At 42.2% G+C, this 20,677-nt stretch overlaps 1 protein-coding gene across 1 annotated transcript in view; it reads left to right on the top strand.

Moving 5' to 3' along the window:
* ADAMTSL1 (ADAMTS like 1) overlaps nucleotides 1–20,677 on the top strand; it is a 136,979-nt gene that overhangs the window by 46,458 nt on the left and 69,844 nt on the right. Inside the window, exon 7 of the mRNA XM_063129227.1 lies at nucleotides 1,886–2,015. Within this exon, the coding sequence (XP_062985297.1) occupies nucleotides 1,886–2,015 (130 nt within the window). The remainder of the gene's footprint in view (nucleotides 1–1,885; nucleotides 2,016–20,677) is intronic.

Below are 20,677 nucleotides of genomic sequence, written 5' to 3'. Positions count from 1 at the left end.
GCAGGTGCCCTGCCCTCTTTTAAATCTGGTCACTCTAGTATAGCTCCTGCGGCTTTAACTGTTGTGATGAAGAGGAAATTTCACCAGGTTCTCCATATCTACAAATGACACTTGCTGAAATTCCCTTTTCTATGCAACTGTTAAAGATACAGGAGCCCTATCCTCCTTTTCATATGGTCACCCTAGGTTTAACCCTACCTTGCCTTCCAGGGCCTTGTGATTCCCTCCTCTCTCTCTCTCTCTCTCTCTCTCTCTCTCTCTCTCTCTCTATATATATATATATATATATATATATATCCACAATAATTAGGCTTTTTAAGGCCTCCATGGGCACCAATGAAAGTGTTTTTAAAGCCCAATTGCTATGTAGGGTGCAAGAAGTGACAGCAGCTGAGGAGATTAAAATGGGGGGGGCAGAAGAATGGGCAAAAAAGAAAGGAGAAGGGGAGGGGGAAAGGAGAAGGGAATGTGGATGGATGTGTGAACAGGTGTTTTAGAGAGAAAGAGAGAGAGATGGGGGGCTTCAACATGAGCCACCATGGGTATGTGGCCCCTGGAAGGTTTCCACCAAGGGAATTCAACCCTTGTGCTATGAAAAAATATTCTAGACAGCTGTGAGGCATTTTTGCTATAGAATTTCCTACCCCCTTGCCAGTTCGCTGCACCCACCCCTCTGCCCTGCCCTGATCAATTTGCATTATTCTGTGCAGTATTTGGGGATGGGAGGGATGCAATCGAAAAATGAGTTTGACTCCATTTTAGAGCCTCCAGGATTTGGGGGATCCTTCAGGCATGGCACTCTTGGTGGTTTACTGTAACCTGGTTGAGGTGGGACATGCAAATTAAAAATATTCTTAGGTGGCATCAAGTCTTCTTAGGTACTCTGTGCAAAGTGGAAAATTGGAAGCATTGTTAGAGCAGTGGGCCCCCTGTCAGTCTGACGGCCCTGGCAAATGCCCAACCTTGCCATACTCTGGAGCTGGCATCGTCTTGGTGCTCTCTTTCCTAGAATGAACAAAGTAGGAATTAATCTCTGAGTACTTCCAAACACAACAACTATGGCTCAGTTGTTATTTTTTTATCACTGAATAGAATTTCATATTCTGCCTGATCTTCTGAATGAACTAATGGGAATATCAGCTGAAGGGCTGAAACTACCAGATGCATGACAAGCTACTGAAAATGAAAGCACAGCATCTGAAAAGTTCATTAACAGAGCTGTGCAAAATTACAAGAAATCACGAAGGATGCTTAGCTTGGTGGAACGAATTCTACTCATACCTACATGCCTGTAGATAGATAGAAACCCTGAATCTCCTTCCCATATCCCTTATTATAGAGAGAGGTGGGGGAGAGGGAGAGAGAGAACAAGACCGTGGTGGTGGTGGTAGGTATGCTACTCTTCACTTAGTCCTTAGCTTCCTTTTCATAACCAAAAACTTTGACTGGACAATGACTTTTAGCTGCAGGAGGAAATGGCTCCATAACTGTGTTTCTTCCTTGAAAGAGTAAAGCAATGTTTGTCTAATCAGAAAATAAACTAAAGGCATATATATGTTGCAGCTTGCCAAAGAAGAAATTCCAATGTCTTTTCATCCTAATACAGGCACAGGACACCATGTGGCACTCTATTTCCACTTACTAAAGGCTGTGTCCATTTCCCCTTGTTCCTGCTCGTTGGGTGGCAGCATTATGTGATCCTGCCCTGTTGACAGCCAAGAGTGTCAGATTGTTCTCCCCGAGGCAATGAACTCGACCGCAGCTCAGAAGGACCCCTGCTGGTGTCATGTCTACACATTTCTCTCCTGACTCTGCGTTTGGAATCTTGACTGTGGAATTTTAAAATTAAATATAATTTAATTTGTGCGCATGTGTGTGTGTGCAGGTGTCCAAGAGGCAGTAGTGACTTGCCTGAATAAACAGACCAGAGAGTTTGCGGATGAGAATCTGTGTGTGAGCAGCCGGCGTCCACCACAGTTGCTGAAAGCCTGTAATTTGGAACCTTGTCCTCCGAGGTAGGCGGCTGTTTGCTCTTTGCTTTGGTTAGGCTATGGTGTCTCCTGGATATAGGAGAAGAGGCATGGTTGAATGTCTTGAAACTAAATATGCACTATCCCAAACTATGTTTGAGGGTCAGAGGATCTAGCAAAATTGGGACCACATTTTGCTGGCATGTGTCCGGAATAATTGCACAGACGTATTTCATATCCACCTTAATATATTCAAGGTTACTTTCAGGGTTGGATGTATGTAAACTGTTGGGGGCTCACAAGATTCCACGGTACAATGGAATAGGGGATGAGCTCAAAATGAGTTTCCTCATCTCTCCACTTATTACAGGCCTTACTCATTGTCCTGCCACCAATCTATCTGCTCATGCCTCAGAGAGCCTGAGTGACAACAGATCGCTCAGAAGTCACAAGGAGTATCGGTCCCTTCCCCTCCTTACAAGAGACACGTGTGTTTCTTGATCGGCATATAACAACAAACAATTAAGTTGAATTGCAGTGCTTATATTCAGGGTGTTTTCTGTTTCATTTTTGTCCTGCCCTTCCTTAAGGGAGCTCAGGGCAATGCACATGGATCCCACCCACCCCCACCACCCTTTTGGCCTTGCAGCCAGCTTTTGAAGCAGGTTAGGTCAGCCAGTAAGCTTTGTGGCTGACTGAAGGTTTGAACCTGTGTCCCTCCAGTCCTACTACACACACTGGCTAATTCAGGACAAGAAGGAAGCAAGGCAAGAGGGGAGATGGGGAGTGGAGAGCTTGCTTGCTGAAATAATATTTAATATCCCTGTAGCCTGGTTCATAGATTCTGATGCTCAAATGTTGGCCTGGGTTCAGACAACACGCTAAACCATGCTGCTTAACCACAAAATGGTTAAGGGAATGCATTAAGGTCAATGTATTCCCTTAACCATTTTGTGGTTAAGCAGCATGGTTTAGCGTGTTGTCTGAACCAGGCCACAGCGTGGATTCAGCTGAGCAGGAAGTACAGTCATGTGCCAAGGACATGATACATCTTGACAGGGGGTTGTCCTGGAAGGTAAACTAATTTTAGAATGGGAGCCCAAGTTAAAAAATAATAATAGAGAAATACTGAAATAAATACAAATTACGAGACCTTGTAGGCAAGAATTTTACCTCACATTCTTCCACACATTTTACCACACATTGTTACTGATGTATGGCAAAATCCTTGGCAGGATTACGCAGGTGACTAAACTACCCACAGTGAGAGAGTGTATCTCTGTGTTAATAGCGATAATAAGCAAAGAGTGTAAGAATATAACACAAAATAATCTCAAATATTGGCAGCTTTTTTCTGAACATTACTGAGTGTTCTTTGAAGTTCCTGGAGTGGTAAAATACACATACCCCTGATCCCAGTGTAATACTACAGTGGCCTATTCTAAACTGAAAATATCAAAAATACTTCAAATGCCTAGGATTGTTCTCACATGTTTGTTCCATCTGGGGAAGCTCCATAAGGAGAAGAGTTGAAAACGATCAGTTACATTCCCTGCACAGTTTGCAATAATATGTCAGTAATCAAACATGAGCTGGAAATGTAAGACACTTCTCCCTAAAAAAAAAGTAATTGTCTTGTTAATATGATCAAAAGTGCAGTGAACGGTTGGGGTAAGTGGGGAGAAAGATGATCATGCAATGGGAGGAATTAGCTTAACAGAAAATGATCAATTTCTTCCCAACTGAGGAAACATTCCCCCCTCCTTTTGCCACTACTGTATATCACATCCAGTTTTAAAAAAATAAATGTAATGTTTTGTTTGAGCTTTTATGGCTTTAGGGCGCAATCCTATGTTGATAGTCGGCAGCCTGAGCTCTGTGCTCCAGGAAATTCATCAGTCTTAGCTGCAGCACTTCAGAGTGGGAGGGACGGAGGCTGGGGCAAGCATAGGGAACTGCGTAAGGCAGCTTCTCTGATCCCTTCCCTGACTCCTTTTCCCCATCTCCTTGCTTGGGTTTCTGACTGCAGGGAGGTAGGTGGCACAGTTCTCTCTACACCAGCTATGGAGGGCGGAGCACAGTTTCCTGACTACAAGGTTGGAGCCCTCCTTCTGACCTCGGAGCCATTAAACCAAGCAGTGGTATGGCCCCAGCCACTGTATAAGGGCCAGAGGATTGCTTTTTCTGACTGTTGAGAGTGGTTAACTTTGTCTTTTGTGAATTTTAACTTACTTGATCATTTTTTTATTTGGGTTCTTTTAAGATTGAGGTCTTTCCATTCTGGCAGTTCAGAGATCTACTTAATATAGAATGCTTATAAAGTTAAATCTCTGTCATTTTAAAATATATGTATTTAACAAGAGTCAATGTAAGTGTACACTGAGTGATTCACCAGCAGATTTCTCCTGTAACAATTTTGAATGTAGAAGTATACATACGAACAGCCATGCTGGATCCCACCAAGGGTCCATCTAGTCCAGCCTTCTGATGACGCAGTGCCCAACCAGCTCTTGACAGGGAAGCTCACAAGAAGGACACGGTTGCAACAGCACCGTCCTGCCCATGTTCCCCAGCCACTGGTGTACATAGGTTTAGTGCCTCTGATACTGGAGCACGTGATTCAAAGGAAATAGTAGCATGGCATGTTTCAGATCTCCCTTATATCTGGATCAATCCATTGGGCAGAATGAAGTGGCCACCTCGGGCAGCCAATGTGGAGTGTCATGAAAGGGCAGCAAATTCTTAGTTATTGAATGTATTATATCTATTGCATTTTTTACTGCCAGGAAAGGAGAAATGTGCTTCTACTTCAGGTACTGAAATAACTTGACTGGCTTTAGAGCACTATACACTTTGACTTTTCATGGAAGGGGGTGTTCCACTTGATTTTGTACGGGAAGATTCCATTTCCTGCTCTTTCTCAGGCAGCTCAGTGTCTTGGGCCAGCCCTATAAATGCATAATGACAGCACTGGTCACTAGAGATTAAATATAGAGCAACGCTGAGTTAAATGAATGAATGAATGAATGAATGAATGAATGAATATATTTTACTACAGTCATTGACCAATACCAACAGTACATTTAACAAACACTCTATACAAAATATGTTAACACATTAAAACTACCAACATCTAGAGAGTCAGAGTTCAAAACAATTATATCAACAAATCCATCTAAAATCACAGAGTACACTCAGGGGCTAAAAAGGTACGGCATGTTATTGCAATTGCACAAAATTTAGCTACTTTATTGGTAATATAGGGAATCTTATCAGAGAGTAATAAGGAAATATAAAATTTTGCAGTTCTACCCGGGTATTTATATAAAATAGGTAGAATAAGATCATTCCTAAGATCCCGATAAAAAGAACAGTATAAAAGTACAGCAACGCTGAGTTCGATCAATCCCATAATTTGCTTTTAAATGTCATATCTATTTCATGGTAAATTAACTGGTATGTCTTCCTGGTGACTACCATAACATGTGGAGGGGAGATGCTCATCTGAAAACATGCGCCTAGGATCCACAATTTTCCAAGGCTCCCAGACACTTGTTCTGACACATGTGTATTTCCACATTTTTGTTGCAGAAACCTAAAGAAGAAAAATGGAAACTTGTTCAATGTAATGTGTGAAGTGGTCCACACATGAGCAGCTCACACATGCATTTGGTAAAACAGGTTCCAGGGATTTGCTGGATATGCAAGTGAGGCTTGCAAGTGAGGCTTGTGTCTGACTTTTGTCATGTTATAAAAGTTGAATATCTTTGAGCCATACCTCTGCCTAACCTTAAGAACACATAGGGAAATGCTGCATTAGGTATCAATCATAGAGTCATAATTTTACAGTACTAAAAGTATAGCAGTAAGCCTATGCGGCAGGGTCTTGCTATTTACTGTTTTACTCTGTACAGCACCATGTACATTGATGGTGCTATATAAATAAATAATAATAATAATAATAATACTCATGTCCAGTGGATTGCAAACTACATTTCAAAGAACACTGAGGCCTTAGCTAGACCTACCTGTTTATTATTTATTTAATTATTTATTTATTACAATTTTATACCGCCCAATAGCCGAAGCTCTCGGCGGTTCACAAAAATATTGCACAACGGAGGGGTGAAGATCTTGCAATGTTTTTATCGCGAGATCCCCCTCTGTTCTCGCGGCACGCGATGACCTCAGAGGGAGAGGTGTCACACCCGCCATTTTGTGTGGGTTTTTTTAAAGGGGAAGATGTGCATGAACGCTCGTGCACAGAAGGTAAGTTTTTTTAAACAACTTATTTTCCCCACTACCCCACCCCACCCCTGATGGGTGCAGTGCTCCTCAGGAGCTCCTCAGGAGCTCTGCACCCTGTGCGCAGGTCCCAGCTCCTCGCAAATAACCGTGAGGAACCGGGACAAACTGTGAAGCCCGGCCACACATTCTGCGGTCTCAGGCTCAGCCAGGGACTGTGGAAAAACCAGACTCAAAGGGTAGGGCGGGATCCTGGGGCAAGGGAGGGATCATCCCTCCCTTATCCTGGGATCCCCTTTGCGTCATGTAGACACACAGGGATGATCCTGGGGGTCGCCCCAGGATTTCACTCTGCCTAGCTATGGCATAAGATTCCTTTAAACTTTCCTGAAAGACCAAATTGTCCACTGCTATATTTTCCTGGTAAGGTCCTTCAGGCAAGTACTGGTGTATTTTAGGTCATACTCCATCCCTAAAGCCTACTGAGCAGTGTACATAACTTGGGTGTGTTCCCTAGAATACACCTGGAATCCTTTGTAATGTACAGGTATATGTTCAGGGGTCCCTTGGCAGATGAATCAATGTGGAAAGGATTTCCTGCAGGGAGAAAGTTTGAAAACTATTGATCTAGTTCAATCTTCTCCCCCCAAGGCAAGAATATTCTCTTTCTAAAACATCTAAACCATAAGCTACCGGTGAAGCTTTAACAATTTCACACTTCACCAGAGATACTTTTTTTTAGAGATAAGTAACATATTATTCTACTTGTCATTGCTTGAATTTTAAAACATTCTAAGGGAATGGTTTCATAAACCAGGGCAACTGGCCATTGGATTACTAATATATTTGGTGGATCTGTTAGGTTCTATAATAAGGAAAGTTAGTTTAATATAAGCAGCTTTTAGCAATCATCTAACTTACAGGGGACAGTTACTGTCTATCTAGCATAATCTCCATTGTTGATAGTTGTAGTGATGTGAGTGGACTTTGGTAAGCTGGAGACCACTACTATGAGCATAGAAGATTGCCCTGGTAGATATTATGAACTATAATTTTATTATATCTGTCCTACAGCTTGATCACCATGTGTTAAAAAGATTTGGTGCGTGTGTGTGTGTAGGAGGAGGAAGAAAGAGGAGCAGGCAATGAAAGCCAGATGGATGAAAATGAAGGAAATTCCAGTCAATTTCTGCAGCTTTGTTCTTAACATAGTTTCAAAGCTAAACGTTTATTCTTGTGCAAATAGCTGAATGGTTGAGAACAGACACACACTGGGGAAAAAACTCACAAAGTTCCAGGAATAGCCAAAAAGAAAAAAAGTTTCTCTTCTGTACACAACTCTTTCTCAAAACTTTATGGTTCTTCTGAGAACAGGGAGAAAGGCTCTGCTACAGGAACTTGATGGTTCCAGGACAGGGCTGATAAATCTCAGAACTCTGACAAGGTCAACACCACTGTAGTAAACACCTGACCTCCACCATTATAAGACTGATTTGTGTCAGAGAATATCAGTTCCTGTTCTTATGTTAGGGTTTTGTTGCTTGTGCCTGCTAGATACAATGTTGGGCTTTCTCCTTTTTTCAAGAGAAATTCACCTATACGGTGGGGGGGCGGGGAAGCATCATCACACACTATAACAGCTAGCCAATCTACATAGAACATTTTACATTAATGGAAGCTTAGGGACAAAGGATTGGAGGGAGCAATAGGCAAAGCAGTCAATTTCAATAGTTCTCAGTTACTAATTTCCCCAAACTTCAACTTGGTTCATCCTGAACACTGAGAAAAATGTTTGCATGAAAATTTGTACATATTTGGGGGTTCATTTTTCCTCATGCATGCATTTTGTAGACAAGTTTGCCTAATATACAGATGTTTTGCAAGCAATTTCTCTAATCTTACGCATTTTTCACTAATACATGAATTTTTTGTGTACTTTTCCTTAATATACAAATTTTGTATGCAGTTTTTGATTGGAGATCTCCATTGCAAAATTCAGAAAAGTGTGAATAATGGATAACTAAGTTTTGGTGGTTTGAAGGTGTAAAATTCGGTAAGTTCGCATTAAAATATGAACTGGATGACTTTCTCCTCCATTCCTAGTTGGAGAAGGAAATGCTTTGGAATGTAGGCTTTCCCAGTGTTCCTTTTTGTAAAAAAAAAAAATGGGGATAACCTTGGCTCACTCATCTCTTAAAATATGTTCAGAAGTTACATGTAGTCATGTGAAAAAGAAAGTACACCCTCTTGGAATTGTATGATTTTACATATTAGGACATAATAACAATCATCTGTTCCTTAGCAGGTCTAAAAATTAGGTAAATACAACCTCAGATGAACAACAACACATGACATATTACACCACGTCATGATTTATTTAACAAAAATAAAGCCAAAATGGAGAAGCCACATGTGAAAAAGTAAGTACACCCTTACTGCTTCCATAGGAATTAAGATGCTAAGTAGCAGACAGGTGCTGCTAATCAAATGCCTGTGATTAATTGATCATCAGCAAGTATGACCACCTCTATAAAAGCCAAAGTTTTTTTCAGTTTCCTGGTCTGGAGCATTCAGGGGTGTGTTAACACAATGCCAAGGAGGAAAGACATCAGGAATGATCTTAGAGAAGCAATTGCTGCTGCCCATCAATCTGGGAAGGGTTATAAGGCCATTTCCAAACAATTTAAAGTCCATCATTCTACAGTGAGGAAGATGATTCAAAAGTGGAAAACATTCAAGACAGTTGCCAATCTTCCCAGGAGAGGACGCCCCAGCAAAATCACCCCAAGGTCAGACTGTGCAATGCTCAGAGAAATTGCAAAAAAACCGAGTTACATCTCAGACTCTACAGGCCTCAGTGAGCATGTTAAATGTTAACATTCATGACAGTACAATTAGAAAAAGACTGAACAAGTATGGTTTGTTTGGAAGGGTTGCCAGGAGAAAGCCTCTTCTCTCTAAAAAGAACGTGGCAGCACGGCTTAGGTTTGAAAAGTTGCATCTGAACAAACCACAAGACTTCTGGAACGATGTCCTTTGGACAGACGAGACCAAAGTGGAGATGTTTGGCCATAATGCGCAGCGCCATGTTTGGCGAAAACCAAACACAGCATATCAGCACAAACACCTCATACCAACTGTCAAGCACGGTGGTGGAGGGATGATGATTTGAGCTTGTTTTGCAGCCACAGGACCTGGGAACCTTGCAGTCATTGAGTCGACCATGAACTCCTCTGTATACCAAAGAATTATAGAGTCATATGTGAGGCCATCTGTCCGACAGCTAAAGCTTGGCCGAAATTGGGTCATGAAACAGGACAATGATCTCAAGCACACCAGCAAATCTACAAGAGAATGGCTGAAAAAGAAAAGAATCAAGGTGTTGCAATGGCCCAGTCATAGAATCATAGAATCATAGAATAGCAGAGTTGGAAGGGGCCTACAAGGCCATCGAGTCCAACCCCCTGCTCAATGCAGGAATCCACCCTAAAGCATCCCTGACAGATGGTTGTCCAGCTGCCTCTTGTCAGCTGCCAGTCAAAGTCCAGACCTCAACCCGATTGAAATGCTGTGGCGGGACCTTAAGAGAACTGTGCATAAACAAATGCCCTCAAACCTCAATGAACTGAAGCAACGTTGTAAAGAAGAGTAGGCCAAAATTCATCCACAATGATGTGAGAGACTGATAAAGTCATATAGAAAACGATTACTTCAAATTATTGCTGCTAAAGGTGGTTCTACAAGCTATTGAATCATAAAGTGTACTTACTTTTTCACACATGGCTTCTCCATTTTGGCTTTATTTCTGTTAAATAAATCATGACATGGTGTAATATGTCATGTGTTGTTGTTCATCTGAGGTTGTATTTACCTAATTTTTAGACCTGCTAAGGAATAGATGATTGTTATTATGTCCTGATATGTAAAATCATACAATTCCAAGTGGGTGTACTTTCTTTTTCACATGACTGTAGGTAGAGTAATATCCTTCTCTGATTCCTAGAGAAGGCTGATTTTTCTAGAAAATATGTCACTGTTTATAAATACACACATTTTCCACACATCTTCAGACCTGGGTGTTTAGACTGGTTTCTTTCAGAAGGAACTTTATCCTGCCCTGAGATTGCTGATGAATGAATAAAAATGCCACAAGCAGAAAATATTACCCTGCCTCTAAAATGGTGGGTGACTACTGAATGCATTTTTTCCCCAAGAGAGGCTCAAAAGAGTATTTGCATCTCTCTTCCTCTTGTCGTTTATGCTGTAATATTGTTTGTGCAGAAAAAAAAATGTACATTTTGTCAATGCAGATTTTATATTCACATCATAAACCAATTTAAGGAAAAGCCAGTTTAAACCTCGCATATGAAAACGTATGAGAACTCCAATCCTGATATCTTTTCTTTTAATTAATATAATTAGGGTGACCATATTTGGGAAACCAAAAAAGAGGACACCTAGTGTGTGCGTGGGGAAGGATTTCTAAGTCCTGCAGAAAGTACGTTATTCCCCAGCCACCTTAAAGAACCCGATTGGAGTGGAGGAGGGGAAAGGATTTCATTCTGCACCACCACCATCCACTCCAATTGGGGCCTTTTCTATAATGTCCACAAATGACCCACTTTCCCCTTTAAGACCTCAATTGGAGCTTGGGGTGGGGGAATGATGTGCCTCAAGAAAGCATGTCATTCCCTCCTGCCATGCCAATGGCAGCCTTAAAGGGAAAGGTGTGTCATTCCAGGACATTATTGAAAATTATAGAAAATCCCCCCTGACACCATGGAAAGAACAAAAACCAGGACAAATCTGGGGAAATCCTGACAGTTGGTCTCATTCATATATATATATATATATATATATATATATATATGTGTGTGTGTATGTCTGTCCCCTTCTGAGCTTCCTTGCCCCAGAACCATGAGGGTAGGGTGACCATATGAAAAAGAGGACAGGGCTCCTGTATCTTTAACAGTTGCATAGAAAAGGGAATTTCAGCAGGTGTAATTTGTATATATGGAGAACCTGGTGAAATATCCTCTTCATCACAACAGTTAAAGCTGCAGGTGCCCTGCCCTCTTTTAAATCTGGTCACAGTATAGCTCCTGCAGCTTTAACTGCTGTGACGAAGAGGAAATTTCACCAGGTGTGATATGCATACAAATGACACCTGCTAAAATTCCCTTTTCTATTCAACTGTTAAAGATACAGGAGCCCTGTCCTCCTTTTCATATGGTCACCCTACATGAGGGGCAAACTACAACTTACCTGAGCTAGTCCAAGACCATTTGCTGCCTGAGGTAAAGGACAAGATGGTGCCCCCTCCCATTCGACATATGGAAGCTGACTGGACTGGTAGTTGAAACTTACTTCAACACTGGTGATGGGCTAGCATCCTCTATCACACCTGAGGCATCAGGCTAGTTTAGGAACCCCAGAACAGGTTGTGTGTCAAACACAGCTCTGCCCTCTAACAGAGGGGAACAGGGAGGCAGGGAGTTTCGGAAGAGACACCCAGGAGACTGTCGCCATTACCTTCCAGTGTCTCCTGCCTGAGGCAATTACATCACTTTGCCTAATGGTAGGCCTGCCCCTCCATACACAAGGGCAGGCCTACTGTTAGTGAAACTTGGGACAATTTTGAGCAGAGATGTGGTGTAAGGAGATGGCACTTAATGATTTCCCTGCTCCAAATCCCCCTTCAAGTTCTGTTTCCCTCTTCCCATGGCTGCTGATGTGTTTTTATGAGGGAAAAGGAGCTTCAGAGCATGATTTGGAACAGAAAAATGGCCAGAAAGCAGACGGTGAAGGAACCCCTGCCACTTCTCTTAGCAAAATCATCCACTAACAAAACTGCTTTTCGTTAAACAGAAATGGTGTTCAGAACAATGCCCTTCCTAGTTCTGGATGTAAGGATCATATAAATTTTCATTCTCAAAAACAGTGACAGAGAAAACTGAAATGAACTGTAACATGGTCATAATGCCATTCTGGAAGCACCATAAGGGTCAGGTAGCAAACCTAGGTCCTCCCTAACGGAGAAAAAACACTGTAGCTTTACATGCCCAAACTGCTTTTCCCCCTCTTCCCATTGCTTCCTGTCTCTGGTGGAATGAAAATAATGAGGTGTTGGAGGAGACAAATATTGTTTTGTTGACCTTAATGCCTACAAACACACACACACACACACACACACACACACGATTTGTACATCAGGGCTGTTAATTCCTTATTATACTGAAAAAGGATGCCTTTAAAAAAACAACTGCCTTTTCAATTTTCATTTTATTACATTTGAATCCTACTCTTCCTCCAACCAGCTCAGGAAATTCTTTGTGAATGCTTCATTTTATAACATTTGTCATAACTCACGTAGGCATGATTGGTATTGGGAAGGATCCATTGGTGAGGGTAAGTGGGATTGGGTTTCCTGCTCCCCCACAGAGAGGATTCCCATAAGGGATCTCGGGGATGTGGCAGTAAGACTAGACCAGCATGGGGGCTGTGAGTTGGCCAAATCCGGTGTGGTTCACATTAGCAGTGCAGCCCATGGTGTACCCCTGGTCCTGCCATCTGCCACCAGTGCTTCTCACATATGGACTAGGAAGGGGAATTGGTCAGCAGTTGGGCTGAATGATGACAGGCTGTTCCTTGTCTGGATGAGTACCCTGAGTACTAACCTCTTTGGAGTGATGAGTAATTCTTGTGATGCTTGTTGCACATTTGGAGTGCAGATATGCAAAGGATTAGAGAAGAACCTATTTGGGCAAGGAAGGACAAGCTCAGAAATGTGGTCCCTCCATCTTCTTAAAAGAAGATACAGCTTTGACATTGTGCATGAAAATTTCCATTAAATCCCTCACGATTGGCTAGAGCTGATGAGAGCTGCGGTCCAACAACATCTGGAAGGCCACATGTTCCCCTGCTTTAAATTATAGCCTGCTAGGTCTCAAAAGTAAAGAGCAGTTACAGGAATGATTGGCCCATGAGATGGGCTGAGGATTTTAACTTGCATTTGGCTACACCCTAACTCTTCTGTATTGGAGGGTTGCATGCTGGTATCCAGCTGTACGGGCAACCATACCTCTTATTACCATCTAAAAGGCAGGTGGGTTTTGAAGGGGAGATTCGGTACAGGCATAACTTTTGGCACATGTGATTTATGGACATGGAATTTGCTGAAAGCTGTCATCTGAACCCCTGGAGAAGAAAAACCCCTCTCCAGCAAACACTCACATTTTTTACTTTTCCCTGTGTTGGTTGGATGGGATTTTAAGCAGATTTTTTTTAAAAAAAAACTCCTATATTACCTAGATTTGTACCTGTAGACTTTTAAAAAATCTTCACCCAGTTTGGTGCACGTTAAAAAAAATTGTCAAATACGTTCACAAAATGTTAGAGCACATCTGTAAATAATTTCTAGAAATGTCTTCTACACACTCCATATTTAATCCAAACATCAAAGGGCATCGGATCACTCATCTCAGTCAATGATGCTCATGCACAGATATACCTCCCTCCCTCTCTCTCTCTCTCTCTCTCTCTCTCTCTCTCTCTCTCTTTCTCTCATGAACTTGTGCTACCAAGTCTTGAAGAAGACATCATGTTTCCTCACAGGCGCTTTCTTACCTAAGGATTATCCCAGGAAAATGGAGCGATCGTCCCTGCCTGCTCCTGGGATCCCTTGTGTGTCATTTGGATGCACAGGGATGATCCTGGGGGAAAAGGCAGGTGTAGAAACAGCCACAGTGTAATTTCACTGATTGGCAGAGTATGGGATCACAAGTTAAAAAACCAAACTAAACTATACAGTGACCAATTTTCCTTCATTTTAGTTGTCTTGGAACGGGTGGTTTTCTTGTCTCGGCACCTTGCTTCAATCTGTCTCTGTTTCCTAATGCCCCTTCTAATGAGAACCTAATACTTTCTGCCACCTAATATTTTCAAATATTTGGAAGCCTGTCTCCCTTCCATATATCGTACCTCTACCTCTTATTCTTTGTTTCCTTTTTAAATACGTTCTCAGTTTCCTTGAGTATAAATTCACCCTCTTGGCAGAAGGAATTTGTTCTTCTGAATACAAAAGGAAATATTTTTCTGCCAGTGCTGCAGAAGCGGGGGAGACACTTTTGCAAACCAAGCCAATAATAAAATTGCTGTCAAAGTCTGGGTATATCCTGAAACAGTGATAGCCTTTATTCATGCCACTCTGGTTTCAATATTCTGCAAGCTGTCTTGAAGGATCTCACAACTGAGTAAACTTACGTTGAACAATGATTGCTTTATTTTAACATGATTACCCTTTCCATGCTGAATGCAGAAAATAAAGACACAAATAGCCCACTTGTAGGAGATCCTAAGAATCTCAACACCTCTAGTAGCACAGTAGCAGTGTTTTATCCCATTTGATTCACATGAGTGGTGCAGTGGCTTTGGAACAAATGAGTGGTACAGCTCAGCACCTCAGGATTTAGGGGATTTCATGCACAATGGGAGTGTCCATCCGTTCTTCCTATTTATCTAGCATAGGATGCAATTTTAGGTTCAGTAATGCAAACCTCTGTTCATGCCACCTCTTATTTTCAGGCTGAGAGCAAGTGAAATGTGTTATATCTTGTTCCTACCAGGCAAGCTGCTTATGAGGCTGATACTCCAAGCTTATTTTATATGTAATCTGAGAGCAGTTTCACACATTAGTGGGAGCCACGCATACACCTTTTGCTCTTGTGAAAAAGCTTGCACAATCTCTTCCGTGAGGCAGGGTGGAGGAGGGAAACATATGTTCCCATTGCAGGGACTGTTCATGCATTTCTAGGCAAGGAAGATAAGTATGCCCTTTGCAGAAAGAGTATGGAACCCTATTACTACGCAGCCTCCTGTTCACCTTGCCATTGAACTGAAGCATTCTATTGCTGCTACTGGTTGATGTACCAGTTCCCAGTTGTCATAATAAAGCAAATGAAGATTTTACTAGAAGCCTAAAGAAGCCTTCCTCAACCAGGTGCCCTCTAGATCTCTTGGAAAATGTCCATGCTGGCTGGGATGATGGGAGTTGTAGTCCGACAAATGGAAGGGCGCCAGGTTGGAGAACGCAGTTCTAAGGAGATTTATGTTACACTTATAAAAGACTTCCTTGTGAATCATCCCTGTCCCTGGCAATGAATGAAAAGGTTCTGTCACATAATTTGCTTGGCATGACCTAATTTGCAACCTTGTCAATGAGCCTTGTACTTCACTGGTCTTTTCCCCTTGTTATATTTTTTCTCAAAATTTATATTTTCTTCTATCTGCAGTGATTTGTGTGAGTGATCCTATAGCAAGAAACAGGCGCTTGTCTAAAACAGGAGCTTTCGTACTTTGCTATAGTAGGCTCCCCAAGTCCAGATATATCTGGCTAAGCCGAGCCTAAAGCGAGACAGTCTAATCATATTTGTTTTGGCTTCTGGATGGGTAGCTCAAGAGAAAAGGAAAGAAGGGAAGTTATGGCAACATTGAGGATGCTTGCTGTCTTGAGGTGCCAGAGCAAAAACAACTCTGTTTTTTGTGTGTACATTTTTTAAAAAAAATTCCCACATAGGAAGCTGCCCTATGCCAAGTTGGACCACTGGTCCATCTCAAGGGGGCTGTCTAAACATTCTGGAAGCCGCGAGATGGCTCAGTGGTGGTGCTGCATCAATTATAGAGCAGCCTCATCAAAACCATCATGGGACTTTCCAGAGAAACTTCAAGACTTATCCCAACTTTTCAGGATGGAGAGTGGTGTACACTCGATGCGGAGGTATGGCTGGGCAGATGGTGACGCCTGATTGGTTGCTGTTCACCTGGGCAGGGGGTGAAACTGGCCACCAGAAACCCCGTGCTTTTGCTGCAATGTCAGGATGCAACCCCGATGCAACAAAAGTGCATGGTTTTGCTTATCGCAGCAGCAGCCTGCACCCGGCAGCTCTTAACTCAGTACTGATTACAATGACTTGAAGCAGCTCTCCAGGGTTTCAGGCAGGAGTCTTTCCCACCCTATCTAGAGTCCAGAATTTACCCAATTATCACCTCCCCAAAACAAGTGTAAACCCAAACACAACCCACAGTCAAAGTCCAAGCTTGCGGTACAATCTGCAGAATAATAAATAAATAAAAACACGTTCCAAAATACATAATTTGAAAATGAACATTAAAAAAAGTGTTCTTTTGGAAAAATTGCACAAACATGCTTTAATCAATGGAAGAAAATGCACATATTTCAAAAATGTGCAAAATTGTTGATGTATGCATTTGGAAAAATGCACATGAAAATACAAATGATTTTTTGTACAAAAAGGAAAAAAAACTAAGCTTGCAATCTGACGCAGACGTGATGTGAAACAAAGCTTCAAGGCGGAAATCAGACAACTTGAATGCTCACGTTTTGCTCATTTGCACATCCTTTCCTGAAGATGCCAGGATTTGAATTTAGGATAGGGTGATCATATGAAAAGGAGGACAGGGCTCCTGTATCTTTAACAGTTGCATAGAAAAGGGAATTTCAGCAGGTATCATTTGTATGCATGCAGCACCTGATGAAAATTCCTCTTCATCACAACAGTTAAAGCTGCAGGAGCTATACTGCAGCTATACTGTGACCAGATTTAAAAGAGGGCAGGACACCTGCAGCTTTAACTGTTGTGATGAACAGGAAATTTCACCAGGTTCTCCATATATACAAATGACACCTGCTGAATTTCCCTTTTCAATACAACTGTTAAAGTTACAGGAGCCCTGTCTTCCTTTTCATAAGGTCACCCTAATTTAGGACCCACTGTACCCTGCATGGGCCAGGTGATATCAGTGGGTGTGGCCACTCCACCTGACGTCTTCCTGTTCCCAGCTGAAATGGGACCTGGTCGGGGATCTGGCTTCAGTGCACACAGGCCTCTGCATTGGGTAGGATGCAGGCCAGGCGAAGCTGCTTGCCCTCCCAATTCTGATGATTAATCCAAAATAACAGTGGGGATTCCTCTTTCCACTAGCCTATAGGTGGCCGGGCTTTGGGAAAGGGCCTTACCTGAAGCAGGCTAGACGGAGAGACCTTGTGGGCCAAACCTAGCCTATGGGCCAGAAATTCTCCATCCCTGGTATAACATGCAGTAGACAAGGATGAAGTTGTGGATGAGCAGCTTCCTTGCCCTCTGCAGTTTATTTACCCCTTATTTTTGGCCCTCCATCAGTTTACAGAGCACCATTTCCCTGATGCATGACGAACAGAGATTAAATAGGTCAGGTAGTACTGCCATTTTCACTGCGCATCGTGGCTGTCAGTATACATCCAGGTCTGCATCTAAAACAGGAAGATCTCTCTGGGACCACAAGACCAGACAAAGCTCCGGTAGTTAACCTATATTCCCGCATGTCCAAGCTTAAGTGATCTACCATGACTGTGACCATGTGTGGGGCAGGATCCTATATGAAGTGTATACAGGTGCTTCCCCTCTCGAGTCCCAGCATAAAACCCCAAACTTCCTAAGGAAGCTTCTGTTTGAAATCTGAGAGTAACAGCCTTGAAGTATAAAAGTATGTTTGTCTGTGTTGCAGAAAGATACTTATTTAAATTGTGAGCCTTTGGGGAGAGGTTCTGGCTTAGTTCATGAATGATTGCCATAATCTGCCCCACATCCCCAGGGACAGGGCAGGCCATAAATAATGAAGTTAGCATTTCAGAGCTTCTTGGGTTGTGGCTGGATGTTGTGAGACCCTCCTGGAAGCCTACACTGGCCTACTCTTATGCCGTGAACCACTTGTTTGCCATCTGTCGACTTGAGAGAAGCACTAGATTGAAATGTGCTCATGTTGCACCCGTTACTGAATGTTAACTGCAGCCCATTGTCTGCACTGACCATACTGGTATAGATCAGATGAGTTGGCAAAAAGATGGCAGGCTTCTGGCCTGAAGCAGAATAAAATGGCTGGCTTTTGTTGGGCCTTGTTTGTGAGTTACACGTTTCGTACTGGGATGGGCTCTTCCCTGATCTCTTATAATTCACCTTGAAATTTTGCCTTCTGAAATGGTCGCTGGAACAATGAGTGCCTCCTTTCAGTCCAGTTAACTATCTAACCCTTCGTTCAGCTGCCAGGTTTGCTGGATGACTGCTTTGTTAAAGATCAGAAGGTGATGTGCCAGAGTTTAAAACTATCCCCTAACCTGTGCTGGCTACCACCAATTACCACTATCAGAGAGGTTTTCTCGTACTCTTGCAGAGTATATACAATGGAGGAAGACTGGAAACCACCTTTCCTTTTCTAGTTTTAATAACTAGAAGGCTGTTCTAGAGAGAGAGAAAAGGTTTTCCCATGTATTGTCCATCCAAATGTGCATGGTATGTGCTTTGGAAGAATACAAGCAGAGGGCAGGTGCTGTATTGAAACAGAATATTGGGAACTGTTTTATACAAGTTTATCTTTACTAAAAAGCCTTAAACAGGCACAGTGTAACAAGGGGGATGCATTGAGTACCTTCACTACAAATAAAGTTTTGTTTCAGGCCATGATGCCTCTTATTTGAACCTTCAGTATAACACTCAGTGCTGTCAAATTCACAGTTCTTAGGAATTTCTGCTAGTCTGTGTAGGCTTCTAAATGCCATGGCATGTAATTCTTGTATGTTTATTTATCTATTTAAATTCTATACCACCTGTCATTTAGCAATATATCCAGGCAGTGTACAAAAATAAAAAACCATAATAAAAATATGCAAATATACAATATCAATATATAAAATAAACCAAACCTAGTAAAACATAACCAGTAGCCATCAACTTAAAATCAGAATGATATGCATCACAAATCATCAAACATGGAAGCAAGAGAGAGAGAGAGAGAGAGTCTTCAACATGTGCCAAAACTGTATCAGAGTTGGCACATGTTTTATTTCAGGGAGGGAATGTTTACTGGAGACTGGGCGCCATCTCAGAAAAGTCCCACTTCCTGGTTGTCACCAGGTGCAGAATGTTGCACAAGCAGGAGGGCCTTTGTTGATGATGATGTATGGGAGAAGAGTTCTTTCAGGTATCCTTATCCTAAAGTTCTTGTAGGTTAATACCAAAATTAAAACCAGGCTCAGTAGCAAACTGGCAGCCACAACATGGCAGTGGCTAGACCAGTCTTCCCAAACCTGGTGCCCTCTGGATGTTTTGTACTTCACTTCTGATCAGCCCCAACCAGCATGGCTAATAGTCATGAATGCTATGAGTCATAGTCCAAAACATCTGGGGAGCCCCAGGTTGGGTAAGACCAGGATAAACACATAATTTTGCTGCTGCATTCTATGCTAGCTGCAGCTTCTGGCCCCACATATACACAGAAGGAAAATGCACAAGTGTGTTTTTGTGGCCTGTGCTACACACATGCATTTTAAATGTGTGTTATAGCATATATAGGGTGACCAACTGTCAGGATTTCCCCGGATTTGTCCTGGTTTTTGTTCTTTCCATGGTGTCAGGGGGGATTTTCTACAATTTTCAATAATGTCCTGGAATGACACACCTTCCTCTTTAAGGCTGCCATTAGCATGGCAGGAGTGAATGACATGCTTTCTTGAGGCACATCATTCCCCCACCCCAAGCTCCAATTGAGGTCTTAAAGGGGAAAGTGGGTCATTCGTGGACATTATAGAAAAGGCCCCAATTGGAGTGGATGGTGGTGGTGCAGAATGAAATCCTTTCCCCTCCTCCACTCCAATCGGGTTCTTTAAGGTGGCGGGGAAATAACGTACTTTCTGCAGGACTCAGAAAGCTGCTTCCCCACACACACACTAGGTGTCCTCTTTTTTGGTTTCCCAAATATGGTCACCCTAAGCGCATATATATATATATATATATATATATATATATATATATATATATATATTAAAAAAACAGTCTGCCCAAGCAGAATGTCTTGGGCCCCACCAAGATAAATTTTCTGGATACACCCCTGCTCCCAGATAAGTAGATATAGGATTGCAGCACTAATCCATTTTAGTCGGTAACTTATATAAAAAAAAATCTGGTGCTTTATTATTTATTGTGATGCTTATTTAGATCTTTTATTGCTGCAGGCCACCTGGAATACTATACATATAAGTGGGGTAGAAATATGTGAGAACTGTGTAGGCTTCAGTTTAGAGGGTTGAGTACCAGGAAACTGGTCTTCTCATAAAAAAAGCGGTTGCAAGAAGAACAGCATGTGCATCATTGCAGACCAAATCAACAGCTGCTGTGCATCCCCTTGCATAAAATCCTCATCAGGAAAGGCCCTTATCTTTTTCAGTGTTCATTCTCTCTAGAAAGAGTTAATTGCTGTTTCTGTCCCAAGTGTAGCAGATCAGGGGCTGTTGACAGCAGCACATTTCATTCATTGCCAAAAGCATTTCCTTTGACCCTCATATATATATATACACACAAACTGTTATTGGGTGTGTGTCCGTGACCATGCTCTTCTCAAAAGCATCACTAAAA

The sequence above is a fragment of the Elgaria multicarinata genome, chromosome 6 (assembly GCF_023053635.1).
Source record: "Elgaria multicarinata webbii isolate HBS135686 ecotype San Diego chromosome 6, rElgMul1.1.pri, whole genome shotgun sequence".
Lineage (NCBI taxonomy): Eukaryota > Metazoa > Chordata > Lepidosauria > Squamata > Anguidae > Elgaria > Elgaria multicarinata.
The sequence above is the reverse complement of the archived record's forward strand: the minus strand, read 5'-3'. Positions and strand labels throughout refer to the sequence as shown.